Here is a 13,371-nt window from a genome sequence, read left to right as displayed (position 1 = left end):
ACAAGCTTTACAGCCCTTATATATATATATATATATATATATATATATTCTTTTAGATGATTCTAAGCATAAGTCAATATAGAATTGAGAACTCAATTAAAGATTAAACAAAAAGTCTTGTCTTTTTTCTTTTTAAAAATTATGTGTAAAAATAATAAATTTTTTCTCACAATTGTATTTTTGGAGATTGATGTTCTATTGCTACAAAGTGGTAGGAAAATATACTCTAAATTCAAAGTTCCAATTGAATTGAATAGCTCATTCTTTTGCAATATTCAAAGACAAGTGAATCTCATAGATCTAATATAATAAATACGATTAATTCTTTGAAATAAAGCTCTAATAATAAATAAGTTAGTATTTGAAGTTGTAGACAATTTGTTATTGTAATATAATATAATTATATAATAAAAATATAATATATATATTATTAATATCTAATTATCTTTGTTCAATAATAATTTAAGATATTTAAACATGACTTTTATAAAAGTCTCTTAGTTTATTTTCTTGTCTTAATAATTAATAGGTTAAAATTTAATTAATAATTTTTACCTTCTAGCATGTAGAGGCTCTTTTAACGCCTTAGAAAGACCATAAGTTAATAAAATTAGACTAAAAGAAATAAATAATTAGCATGGTTGATATTAGGATTGAATTGAAGGTAGGGTTGGGCTTAAAAATCCCTAGGATATGTTAGATTGATATCCAAGGGTCGACTATTTGTAAGACAAAGTCAAAATCAAACCTCTAGCCATTAAAACAACAACCTAGGAAAAAAATAGGATTTTAGTTGAAGATTTGCTATTAAGATTTGAAAGCTAGCTTAAAGCTTCTTCTAGACATGTAAGGCTTGTTTTTGTAGGGTTTGATTTGACTTTGAAATTGTTGTTCAAAGTCAAGGTTTGTATTGGCAACTTAGAATTTATGCAATATAATTAGGGCTAGCACTCTCAGCTAGTTCGTAAAATTGGTGTCACATCTATGGTTAAAAATTTGGTAGTACTTGCTTAATTAGGTGTGCCAAGTTTATGTAAATTTTTTTTGATAATCTAATAGTGAAATTGAAAGATATGTAAGTTTTTATACAAGAAGGTGTCTGAAGTTGGCAGTTTGAAATTGGGTAGGATTTCTATGATATCTAAAGATCTACTAGTTGGATCAAAGTGAAATTTGGCATGGTTTTAGAAGACTTAAAGATCAAGCTACTCACCAATTTTGAATTAAAGTTAATAGTTGGAGAAGGAGAAATTACTACTAGAACATTTTCATCAACTTATTAGTTAGCAGCCAAGTAACATTAGTATAATTTTTGGGCATTTTCTCACAATTTGTAAGTTGAATTGGGGTGAATTCTTTTTAAGCACATAAAAGACTTATAGTGGCATTTATATGCAATTTTTTTTCTCTAAGTGGACACTTAGATTAAGAGCTACAACTTACTAAAGCTTGTCGATTAGTATTAATGCTTGCAAAGAAAAATCAAATTTTCTTAATTATGAAAGTAATAAGGTAATTGGAATTTATATATGGTTGAGATTGCTAAGAAGAGTATTTTTGAGTACTTTGTATTGGATTTAAGCGCCTTTGAATTAAAATTTAGATTATATTCTTCTTATAAAGATGAAACATATTAGGATTCTTAGATATTTGTATAACACAACATCACCTTCCACAACCAAATGCCCAATGCATTTTCAAATAGGACGACATGCAATACAATAATACTCTAAGACATAACCAAAAAATAATGAGTCATTTAGAGGCCTTATTTTTGTCATATTTTATGTTTTTAAATAAGTCTTCTTAATGATTTTAAGAAAAATTAGGCCAAAGATTGGATCATCTTTAATAAAAGAATCCAAATTTTTGAGATATGTTCATATTCTTTATTTGCAAAATATTATATATGCAACTGCCATACATGATATACATGCCAAGTTTGTAGATAGAATATTTGTCAATTTGTTTCTTGTGCTTGGTGAAAATAAACTCATGGCTATTTAAGAAGATTATGTTTATTTTTTACCATCCATGCTCTTAGGTCCGCAAGATATTTTTAGTTTAATTCGCAAGACATACCTTGATATATAAATTAGCCTAAAAGGTAAGGAATTTTTGGTTAAAATACTATTTTTGGTACCCATAATGGTAAAGCCACTATGATAAACAAAACAATATTAGAATCAATTCCAAGAAAAAGTAAAGATGTTTTGAGCTCAACTAAGGTTGATGATTTGAAAGGCACAAAGATTGTTCTAATAGAATACATGAATACACTAGAAATAAGTAGGTGGCCTTTGTATAAGCTCACATTAAAAGTTGGCACATATGTGATGCTTTTGTATAATCTTAATCCAACTAATTGTCTTTATAATAGAATTTAGCTAATTATCAAATGTTTTAGTTATCATATTATTAAAGTTAAGATGATGGAAAAATAGTTTGGCAACATTGCATTTGTTTCTAAAATGACACTAAATATTAAAAAACTTAGGTCTTCTTTTATGTTTTGAGCCAAAATAAACAAAGATAAATAAAATTTGTCATACATAGCTTATTCAATAATAAAAAATAAAAAAATCTCAAGGACAAAAAATGAAGTACATTAGAGTAAATTTAACAAAATATTTTTTCTTCTATAGTCACTTGTATATTGCATTCTTGTTTGCAATGGTGCCATCAAATATAAGTGTTTTTCTAGAGAGCAATATAAAAGAGGATGTTAGCCTAATGTACAGTGATATTTACAAAAAAGTGCTTTAATAGTGAAAAGATGGCTAGAATCTTCTTAGAAGAAATGTAGCAAAATGAAATAAAAAAACGAAGTTCACTCCCCTTGTGAATTTGATGGATGAACTAATTAACTCAAATGATTTGGTATGAGGTATTTCTTTGTTGTAGTAATTCTATCTTCTGATTCATGAATTTTATGTTAATGTATATTTTGATGTATTTAATCAGTGTCTTTATAGTTTTTAGATTAACAACTTCTAAAAATAGAAATTAATTTTATTTATATTATCTGTGGAAAAATGCTTGATAATGATCTATTGAGTTTATTTCTTTTTTTAAAAAGATTTTTTAATTAGTAGGATTTGTATTTTTCTTTTTTCTTTTTTGCCCATAAGGATCATTTTTAGGAAATCTTATTGATATTTTATTTCATTATGTTTTTAATACAGATATTTAGACGTTGTATCTAATCCTGAATGTGAAGCTTAGCACGAATGATCATTAATTGATATTGCTTTTTATGTGTTGTTAATTAGTTTTTTGGGATGTCAATTTCAAAAAAAATGTTTCTTTTTTGTTTTTACAATGCAGAATTTTTTTAGTTATTGAAAAATAATCATAACTTCAATTTTAGAAAAAAGTTTTAAATACGATTTTTTTGAAATTACATTGAAAGTAGTTTCAACCTGTTCTAAAACCACCAAAATACAAGCATGTGTCTCAGAACTTTCATCCCATAGTTATATTTTTCGAAATTAATACTACTTAATTTTTTACCCGGGTTGGAGAAATTTAATTGATTGCATTCAGGCAAGTTCGCTGCAAAAGTTCTGTGATATTAAACTCCACTGATTTCAAAATCTGTGGCATATATATGTATGTTGATAGTGATTAAAATGATGATGATTTTGAAAGTGATTAAACTGATGATAGTGATTAAAATGTTAAAACCATACTAAAATAGTTGGTGACGACTCAACAAGGTAAATAATAACAAGTTTTTTTTTTTGATGTATACAAAAATAGCCAATTAACGTAAAAGAATTAAAATATGACCAACGATATCCTATCCAAACATTGAGACACTTGTGAGCATGAGAAGTAAAATCTCCATTTCAAACAGAATTCCTATTTACATATCACATTTGCATACTAAATTGTATGCGCTCCTATTTATAGACGAAGAGGATCTGTATATGAACATGGTTGAATTTTAATGAAACATCCTAAAAAGATTTTAATCTAGTTTCAAGTTTTATGTTACCCATGAGGTTACTAAGCAATTATTTAAAAAAACCTTATAACACTTTCAAATCAATCAATATCATAAATTCTTTGCACATTTGAGTCATTTTGATTTATATATAAAACGAAGTCTAATGTGAGGTATTTTCTAAAAAATAATTTATACCCAAGTAATTTGCAAACACTACTTTATAATGAACATATTTTTCTATTTTAAAAATAAAAGACATTTTAGATATTGTTGTATGAGTTAACGAAAAGAGTTTACTAAAGAAGAGTGTGTATTTATATATATATATATATATCTATAAAGACAACATATTTCAAACAATAAAATGTAGCACAACAAATGAAAAATGTGAATCAATTCAGTCCAATTTAGAACTACATGGAACATTAATGAAAGTGTCGAAGCAGAGTGAAAAAGTAACACTAACACGACGAATGAGAATGCCACGTAGGTTGCCACATAGGCTGGACACGTAGGATGACACGTCGGCCAATCGGATTTGAGAGGAGGGTGGAGAAGAGAAGTCCGACGGGAACTAGGGTTTGGGTGAGGAGAGGTGATGGAATCGGAGTGTGTCGCTGGTGGTGGAAGCTTCAACAATGCTGTGGTGCAATCGGAACAGCTACGGCGATCGCCTGACGCAACCGATGAGCGGAGGGTTCCACGGTGACGATGGCCGCGACTTTTTGAGCGAGCGAGAATTGCAGACAGAACTCGTGGTTCTGCCTGGAGCCTTGATAGGTTTTAGGGTTTAGTGCTGCTTACAGAGCACGAGGGTTGAATTTGATTGCCCAAGAGGTCTTAGATTGGTCGATCCGGCTGCTGCCATGGACGATGCGCAACAGATTGTGCTGGTGGCGCTGCAACAAGCGGGGATTGTGGTGCCGGACGGAGCCAAAGCAGGGAATGAACTCAACTCGAGCGCACTCGTCAGTATCTGCGGACAAGCTTTGAATTCGTTGTCTCGTTTTAATGCAGATGGTGCTAATGGCTCTGCCCCTGTGCCTACAAGCCTGCCTACGGGCACAGCGGAGCGGTTTCGAGTGTGCACCGATTTGGCAGCCGCGGTCAAGTTGCTGGGATACCGCGGTGACCTTAGCTTTCATCAGTTTCTGTACCCGTCTCACAAGGACACGCACGCATTGCTGCGCTTCCTGCTTGACAAGCTCTCGAAATCATCGTCAGCAGCGGCGTCGTCCTCAAAAGCTAGCAAAGGTCGGAAAGCTCGAACTGGAGGTAGTAACCTTGCATCGACGTACAGCGCGCGTATGAGTGGTCTCGTGCTGGAAGCATTGTCGAAAGCGCACGGTGATTACCATCTAACTGGGGCTGGTGATGATGGTGAGAGGGACCTGATGTTGCGGTTTCAGAGTTGCCCGCTGCGGATGTCGGCTGTGAAAACTGTGGAGGGCGTTAAGCAAGTGAAACCATTGCTTGTAACAGTGAAGGCGAAACCGCGCCACTCGCTCATACCGTCTCTGCTCGAGCTGAATGTGAAGGACACGATTAGGGCACGCTCTGCAGCATCTAATTTAAAGGTGAAAGGGCGTGCGCGGGACGGTAATGTGGCCGTTACGACCTATGGTGAGTTTCTGCCGCGTCAATTGCCTCCCGAGTCCCTCAACCAGGCACATCTGTTCAGTGAGGATAATGCTCGTCTTGGTGATGGTACGAATGGCGATGAAGTTGAAAGAGATGCCAATGTTGTATCCGAGCTGCAGAAGCAGCTAAAAGAGCTTTTATCCGAGGCAGATAAGATGGAGGCCGAAGTGCAAGCCATGGAGGATCATATTTCGGTGTTAATAGAGGAACACGAGGTTAAAGAAAAGAGAATTCAGGAAGAAGAGGGTGAAATAGCTGCTCTACGGGAAGCTGTGACTTTCGCATTGGACCCATCGAAGCCATCGCCGTCTGTAGCTCTCGAGGAGTTGCAGGACCAAGCCGAACAGGGGAAGCAGCACATGGCGGCTTTGCAGGCCGAATGGGAGGCGGTGAGGCGACCCTTAGAGGAGAAGAAAGCCGAGTTGGAACAAGAAGTCACCGGGGAAGGAAACATAACATCGAAGATGATGAAGCTTAAAAACGTCCGCCAACAACTTCAGCGCTCCAAGGAGAAACTTCGTGTTCGGGAGGAACAGGCATGGACGCTGAAAATGGACTTGAAAGAAATCTCCGGACGACCCAAGAGATCATCTTACGTTTTCCGCATTACGGAGCTCGTCAAGAACAGCCAGAAGCAGGAGACGGACATCGCAAAAATCACAACTGATACTCGTGATCTACAGCGTGACAGCAATGCCACTAACGATCGGCTTCGCCGCACTTATGCTCTCGTGGACGAGCTGGTATTTCGAGATGCTAAGAAGGACCCTGTGTGTCGCCAATCGTACCGGCAGTTGACTACCATTCACGAGACGTTCGCAGTCATTGTGGATAGAGTGTTGGAGATGGACAAGACTGGGCGTGACATCGCCGAATTGCAAGCCCAGCTGGAGGAGCTTCAGACATCTTCACTCGATGTCAAGAGCGTGCAGGCAGATCTAGATGCCGTTGCCATCGAAACCCGCGCCCTTGAGAGATGCCTTGCTAGTGTTCAAACTACCACACATCATGTCTTGATACCCACCTGAGCTCAACCATCCCTATACACACATTAGATCTGCTCTCTCCAGAACCAGGAGTTTGAACTAGCCCAGGAGAGCATGCAGAGGCTGTATTATTTTGTACAAGGTGTTCTAGTAGTAGTTGCAGTTAGCTCCATTTCGAGTGTATTATGTGGTCGAGAAATTGAGGCATGTGCTGCGGCTTTCATGTAAACATCATCGAAGTGATCCATATTGTAACGTCGCAATCCTCTCATCGAATTGCGATGAACAGGTATTGTCAATAGTAATAAAGCAACATTTTCAAGATTCTGCTATGACTAATTGCTTATTCTGAACAGCTTTAGTTTTTATTTATTTATTTATTTATAAATTTTTTTATATAGAATCGTGATTCAAGCTCCAAGTTTATGGAGTTAAACGTTGTTCACAGTCTAAGACAGATGTTGGATCTCTTGCCTGCAGATATTGATCGATGCCATATTCAGGGACAGAAGAATTATTGAAAATAGATGGGCATGTGGGTATCAAATCAATGTCGGAAAATGAGATGAAAAAAGAAACTGATTTATTCAAGAAAATGTAATCACAGATGGAATATGTACAAATTAATGGAAACGAACCGATACAATACTGAATACCTTAAGAAATAGATAAAACTCAAACTAGAAAGATGATTGAACGAATAGTTCTATACAACAGCATTCCAAGGTTGCTGCAAGGTCATCAATAGCTGAGTGTCATGCGGAATCAAAATCATAAGTTTGAGTGCTTGGACATCACACCATTCGATCCTGAAAAACTCTATAGAACAAAGGATGGCATACTGGGTCCAACGACGGCACGACTCCAACATTACCATCAAAGCATTTGCCAGTCGTCTTCAGATGAAGGGTCTTTAGAAAATGATTCTTCCAGACCCATGTCGCTGCTGTTCTGTAGCTTCGAAGGAGCAGACTTCTCGGCAACAGTAAAAATGGGTGCACCGTTGTATTGCTTGACCAACTCTGATGAACGCGCACAGAGATCATCGAATTCGGCTGATACACAAGGCCAACAAATTCAAGCAATTAGAAGAAACCAACAGCGTAGGAACCCTTCATCAAAAGAAGATTCACAAAGTTGATCACAGTTTTCTGATCACCTGAACAAATGGTAAAAAAAACTTGCCATGAAACATCTGTAGATACAAACAAATGATGCAGACTTACCTCGATCCCGACAGTAGAAACCAATAGCAAGAGATGGATCAATCGAATCCAATGGGAGACGCCGCACGACACTGTAGTAAGTTTCATCCCAGAAAACACAACTCCAAGTCACCAGTCCGTTGTTACATAAAATACACCAGATGCACATCTGAAAGGTGAAAGACGTAAATAACTTCTAAATGCATACCCAGCATCTTCAAATTTTTGTCTACATCGAAAAGGACATATTTCGATATCCTTCGAATGATCTCCAATCATTTGATGTCAATCACAACTAGCAATTCTTTATGTAATGTATCTAGTAAACTTTCTGTACATGTTTTCAATCGAACTCTACTAGAATTTGTGTAGTAATGTAAACCAATTACCTGCAATGATAGAAGCTGGTGTCCAGCTCCAAATTCTCAGGTGTTACTGCAAAAACCTGCAACATCATCGCTGTAAATCATCAGCTCTCTATGCTTTATAGAAACGTCTATGCAATTTTGTGCAGTTCATTCGCAAGCTCTGAATGTTTGTTAACCGTCACTGTGACTAAGCAAATTCTGTAAGAGGGCTACTGCACATTTAGCACAATATATCCACACATATCCCACCTGCTGATTCTCATGGGGGTCCAAGTACATCGCCTGATCACCTTGAACACCTATCAAGTGAGTAGAAGCTCCTGGCTTACCACCTGCAACTCCAAGGCTTTGAGGTAAAGTAAACGTCGCCCTCAACGATGGCAAATACCTTCACAAAACAATGGCAACTCTGTGATAACTTCAAAGGGTCCTAATACCCCTAAAATTCTGAACCAAAAATAAAACAAAACAAAATGAAAAAGAAGAAGAGGAGGAAGTCATCTCTTAACTTGAGCTTTGAAACACGTGGGCACCGGTGAAGCCTAAATATCACATGTTCAATTTGAAATATACGAGATCTCCAATAAAAGAAAAGACATCTGATAACCGTGAAGGTTCCAGTAAGGTTATCCAAAGCTAAATGTCATCACTCACATCAATACTCGACACTGTTGCACACATTCCCACTTTCAGAAAATGATGCAAAGGCCAAGCAGAATGGAGCAATGACACAAACCTAGGGTTCAACTTGTCAAGGCCAAGGACAAGGGGCACGAGCACCACCAGGGGGCTCCATTCTTCAGTAGCCTCTCCCCACTTGGAGCACAGCACTGCTGCATCTTCCACACACCGAACGGGTGCACCACCTCTGTCACCCTCAGTTTCCCCAGAGACAACATATACAGCAAATGGTAATGCTCGCTTGCCACCCTTCTTTGCATTCTGATCCTCGTCTGCCTTTGCCAGCGCTTCTAGTGTCCTACAAAGAGCGTAAGGTCCGAGCCAAGACCCAGCAGCCAAGCCAAAAGGTCTACCCGCCTCCAGCAAATTATGAATCGAGAAAGAGCACGATTCAGAGTCACCAAAGCTTTGCAAAATTTGCAGATACTCTTGCAAACATTCCTGTACAACAGATTAAATAAGTTTCAAAAACAGCTTCGGAACAGGTCATGTGCACATCAGATAGCCAAAACAGGCCAAGAATCAAACACTCAACATCCTTAGAAAGAAAGCGCCAGGTTCACAAGTGAACATGCGTGGAGAAAAATAAGCACAACCTGGCAAGCGTTCCGTCGCCATGTTCTGCCCAAGTAGTGGCAAACAAGAGCCTGCATCGCATGCCCAGGTTTAATAGTTCAGTGCTCACAACAAAAAAACCGACATAGCACGCGCAAGAGACCAACTTATCAAGTTTCTGCCTGCAACAAAGAATTAGATGAGACTTATAGATCCAAGCAAGGGCAAAAACGGACTACCTGAGCTAAAAGAATTTGACCACTGCGTAACATACATCCCCACCCCACATCGCTTGTCAACTTTGACTCACCCAAACTTTCAAAACCTGCAGCAACACATCGGCGCAAAGAAGGCAAACTAGCAAGATGAGTGTATCACAATAGCAGCAAAAGAATCCACAAAATTGAACTTCTTTCAGTTTCCGTGCGACGAGAAGTGATGAAAGAAGGTCCAAAGGAAACATGAAAGCATTTGTTTGAGTGGCACGTTCCCTTCAACCTCAACAGCCCATCAGTTTAGCATGCACTAATAGTTTTAGAAAGAACGGAAAGAAAACAAACCTTTTCGATATGTGATCCAGATGCGGGAACTGAAATCATTGAGAAATTCTTCAAAAGCGTGAGCCGAAACAGCTTCATCGTTGGCGTCAGCGGACACTTTATAACATATTCCTAAAACCCAAATCTCACCTCCTGACGATGAGTCGGCTGCCGTAAACCTGTGCCTCAGCAGCAGCTCCTGCAGACGCTGCATAGGGCCGCACTTCACTACTCTCCTTACCACCTCCAGCGCCCCTGATTTCTTATCCAGCAGATAAATATAAAAGAACCCACTAACCTCAAATCACAGCTAATTCTTTAGTGTACAATTATAAGCATTTTGTGGATGTGCACTACTCAAAATCTTGATTGAGAGCGCTCAAGCAGAGGGCAGGCTGATCTACAAAATCTTACACATACACAGCTCCCGAACTAAGAGAAAGCTGAGACAATCCTCTTGGAGGGTGAAAAATTGGGGTTGACAAAACACCCGCTACAAGGTTCCCACTTAAGAACAACGAAACCAATCAAGCTTCATGCTCATCGTTTGCGACCAACCCTGATTCTCTTCTGACTAGATTTTGCTTAAAAACTTCAAAATCATTCCTCTTTTAGTTTCAATACAATGAAATCAGGAATGTTCCAATGCAAGCTACTCAACACAAGTGTTGCCACATCGAGCTCCAGCTCGCCACTAATGTCTCTGCCGTGCACAAACTAACTCACATGACCACAAAGCGTAAGAAATCAGCACTCAATTAAATTCCTTCAACAAAAGGCGATCGATTTCCACCGAATATGTCTCCTCCCAGCCGTCCCGTTCGCATGCCGGGACTCTATCCGTTTAGTGACCCGCACTTCCTCGCCTTGCCAAAACAAATATTGATCCATCAATCCACGCTTCATCAAACCCACTTGCTTAAACGGAAAATACAGCAGATAGCTCTACTTCAACCGCAAAACAGACACAATCAAACAAACTTGAACGAAACCAACTCATCCCACTCAATCCCACTTCTAACGCTAGTAAATTCAAACCTTCCAATCAGAAGCCGCCTCACTTCTCACGCTAATAACAACCACTACAGCCCGACATTTCACACCTGGTTCGCCCATGCAAACAACACAGCCTAGCCTCCTCAAAATCCTTACGCCACGATCACAACCACAACCAAACGACGAGCTGAAAGAGAAGTTGACACCAAATCTACCTCGGCAGTCCAATCAACGGCGAATCCTTCCGCAAATTCCACAAGGGGCGGGAAAACTTTCGAATGAGGATGCGAATCCTGTCATTCGCATATATATATATATATATATATATATTTATATGAAACAAAACAAAACAAAAACAAAAAATACTACGAGCAACGCACAAGATCGATCACAGGAGGGGAATCTCTTGATAGCAAGCGGCGCTACAGCATCAACAAAAAGCCCATATTCGCTTGAAAGCAGGTATAAGCGCAAAATTCCGGGATGAAGCGAGCTGGGTGCCCAGAATGCGTCATCGCCATGGTTTGCTAAGTGCTTGTGATTGTGATTGTTCTTGGCATGTGATAGAAAACGACGCTGAATTCAAAACCCAGCTGCACACTGAGTTCAATCCAAGTGCTCTTCTGCAGCTCTGCCACACTCTTGCGCATCGTCCAACTGGGTGCGATGGACTCGAGGTGAGATCACGCAGCCCCTGCCCTCCCCACACACACACACCCCCTCCCCTTGGCACACTTGGCACAAGACGAAGCTAAATGACCCCACAAGCATGGTTGCCGGGTTTGGTTTGCAGTCTCATTTCAATTCCCCATGCCTTGTTTGTTCTTTTGTTTTCCCCAGCTCCCTGCACAATATCAGTTCACAGTTTCACAAAAACTCATTCATTACTTCACATTTGATTATAGTGAAGAGCAACTTTTTATGCAAATTGTGTGATGAGGTAGCATTTTAATGGTCAATGTTCACACTCTCCAACGTTTGTGTCAAGTCATTTTACAATTGATTGATGTTGCATTTCTTTAGAGAATTCTAACCCTTTTGTAAACTTTATTTTTATTTTTTTCAAAGATTATATATGAAAATATATATATATATATATATATATATATATTTCTTTCTTCCTTTCTTTCTTGTCAATTGAAATGAATAACAAAAACTTCAAAGTAAGTAGATACATGCATGACCAAGAATTATTAGAATTTTTCTTTAATAAGTCAATTGTGCCATTGTTCCACATAGAAGTGCAAAGTTGAGCATGTTTGAATAGTGAGGTACACAATTATATTCATTGTATTTGTATATACAGAATGAAGTTAATGATCTATGTATGATAAATCTAGTGAATAAAATTTTTATTATTATATATACAAATCTACAAAAAAATTCTATTACAAATTATAAATATTTGTATAACACATGTAATTTATTGTATTTATAGAAAAAATTAAAAAATTAAATATAAATATATTAAAATATTAATGAACTAATTATTTTTATATTCCAATAAAATGTTATTATCATATAGGACCAATAAAAAAAGATCAACAAAAAAATATTATATTTATTTACTTAAAGAATCTTTAGTTAAACAAGTTTTTATTTATTTAAATACAATAATAAAAATATGTATTATCTGAAATAAACAATAAAAATACTAAATAGATATTAACTGAATTTTAATTCTTAAAATAATTTTTTTTATATATATCATTATTTGAAATGACAAATTATAGTATGATATATTTATAATTAAATTCAAGTCATCTCTATGTTTATATATATATATATATATATATATATATGTATTTTAATATAAATTAAATTAATTAATCTCATCTTTTATAAATTCATGTGTAATATATGAATACATGATATATCTTAATGTATTTTTAATTATTGTGATATACTTATATTTTATAGAATATTAATAATAGAAAAAAATTGAATTAGTATTAAGATTAAAATAAGTTTTTTATTTAGATTTTCAAGATAATTCAACCATTATTTTTAAAAGAGAAGTAAAGAAATTATAAAAAAGAAATAAATAAAAAGTCCATAATAATCTTTCAACTTGTCAAAATTTCAACTAAAAAGTTTATGAAATAATAAAATTAATATTTTTAACAAAAATATTTGATATTTTTTTGTAAATACAAGAGTGTCATTATGAAATTTAAACATATATAATTAAAATAATTCTAAAATATATATATATATATATATATAACAATAGAACCATTTATATTTCTTTAATATTATTTTTAAATATAATTTTTATTTAATACAACTTATATATCTAATTTAATTTTTTTTAGAATAAAGTATATTTAAAATGATATTTTTGTCTTCATTATCTTTAAAATATAAGATCATGATTATATTTGAAGAAGTCTATTGTGAAAAGACAATATGTAACTATTAATATAAAAATATAGAGATTTTAAGATC

General features: G+C 36.0%; 2 protein-coding genes across 6 annotated transcripts; one reads left to right on the top strand and one right to left on the bottom strand.

The window, feature by feature from the left end:
* The first annotated feature begins 4,553 nt into the window (after window positions 1-4,553).
* On the top strand, window positions 4,554-7,199 carry LOC112284726 (uncharacterized). 2 transcript variants are annotated; one of them, XR_012217912.2, is made up of 2 exons: window positions 4,559-6,868; window positions 7,060-7,199. XR_012217912.2 is itself a non-coding variant. In XM_073535382.2 (1 exon), the coding sequence occupies exon 1, from the start codon at window positions 4,819-4,821 to the stop codon at window positions 6,619-6,621; it is 1,803 nt and encodes a 600-aa protein (XP_073391483.1). In that variant the 5' UTR covers window positions 4,554-4,818; the 3' UTR covers window positions 6,622-6,904. The 2 variants fall into 2 exon arrangements, 1 of the variants encoding a protein (XP_073391483.1); XM_073535382.2 differs by lacking the exon at window positions 7,060-7,199 and having other exon boundaries at window positions 4,554-6,904.
* On the bottom strand, window positions 7,141-11,559 carry LOC112284727 (cysteine protease ATG4B). 4 transcript variants are annotated; one of them, XM_024524854.3, is made up of 10 exons: window positions 11,139-11,559; window positions 9,949-10,793; window positions 9,628-9,713; window positions 9,430-9,480; window positions 8,889-9,274; window positions 8,662-8,751; window positions 8,402-8,540; window positions 8,174-8,229; window positions 7,806-7,876; window positions 7,141-7,634 (listed from the first exon to the last, which is right to left on the bottom strand). In XM_024524854.3, the coding sequence occupies exons 2-10, from the start codon at window positions 10,139-10,141 to the stop codon at window positions 7,456-7,458; spliced, it is 1,251 nt and encodes a 416-aa protein (XP_024380622.1). In that variant the 5' UTR covers window positions 10,142-10,793; window positions 11,139-11,559; the 3' UTR covers window positions 7,141-7,455. The 4 variants fall into 4 exon arrangements, with proteins under 4 accessions (XP_024380622.1, XP_090107738.1, XP_024380625.1 ...); XM_090251612.1 differs by lacking the exon at window positions 11,139-11,559 and adding an exon at window positions 11,031-11,132; XM_024524857.3 differs by lacking the exon at window positions 8,662-8,751.
* Window positions 11,560-13,371: the final 1,812 nt, after the last annotated feature.

Source organism: Physcomitrium patens, chromosome 7, assembly GCF_059467195.1.
Source record: "Physcomitrium patens ecotype Gransden chromosome 7, ASM5946719v1, whole genome shotgun sequence".
NCBI classification, from domain to species: Eukaryota; Viridiplantae; Streptophyta; class Bryopsida; order Funariales; family Funariaceae; genus Physcomitrium; species Physcomitrium patens.
This window is presented reverse-complemented; position numbering and strand designations above follow the sequence as displayed.

Coding starts and splice junctions, on each gene's coding strand:
- LOC112284726 (XM_073535382.2), top strand. CDS start 4,819: ATGGACGATGCGCAACAGATTGTGCTGGTGGCGCTGCAACAAGCGGGG.
- LOC112284727 (XM_024524854.3), bottom strand. CDS start 10,141: ATGCAGCGTCTGCAGGAGCTGCTGCTGAGGCACAGGTTTACGGCAGCC. Junction 9,275..9,429: donor GGCGACGGAACGCTTGCCAG/GTTGTGCTTATT, acceptor TCTGTTGTACAG/GAATGTTTGCAAGAGTATCT. Junction 8,752..8,888: donor CTTGACAAGTTGAACCCTAG/GTTTGTGTCATT, acceptor CACGGTTATCAG/ATGTCTTTTCTTTTATTGGA.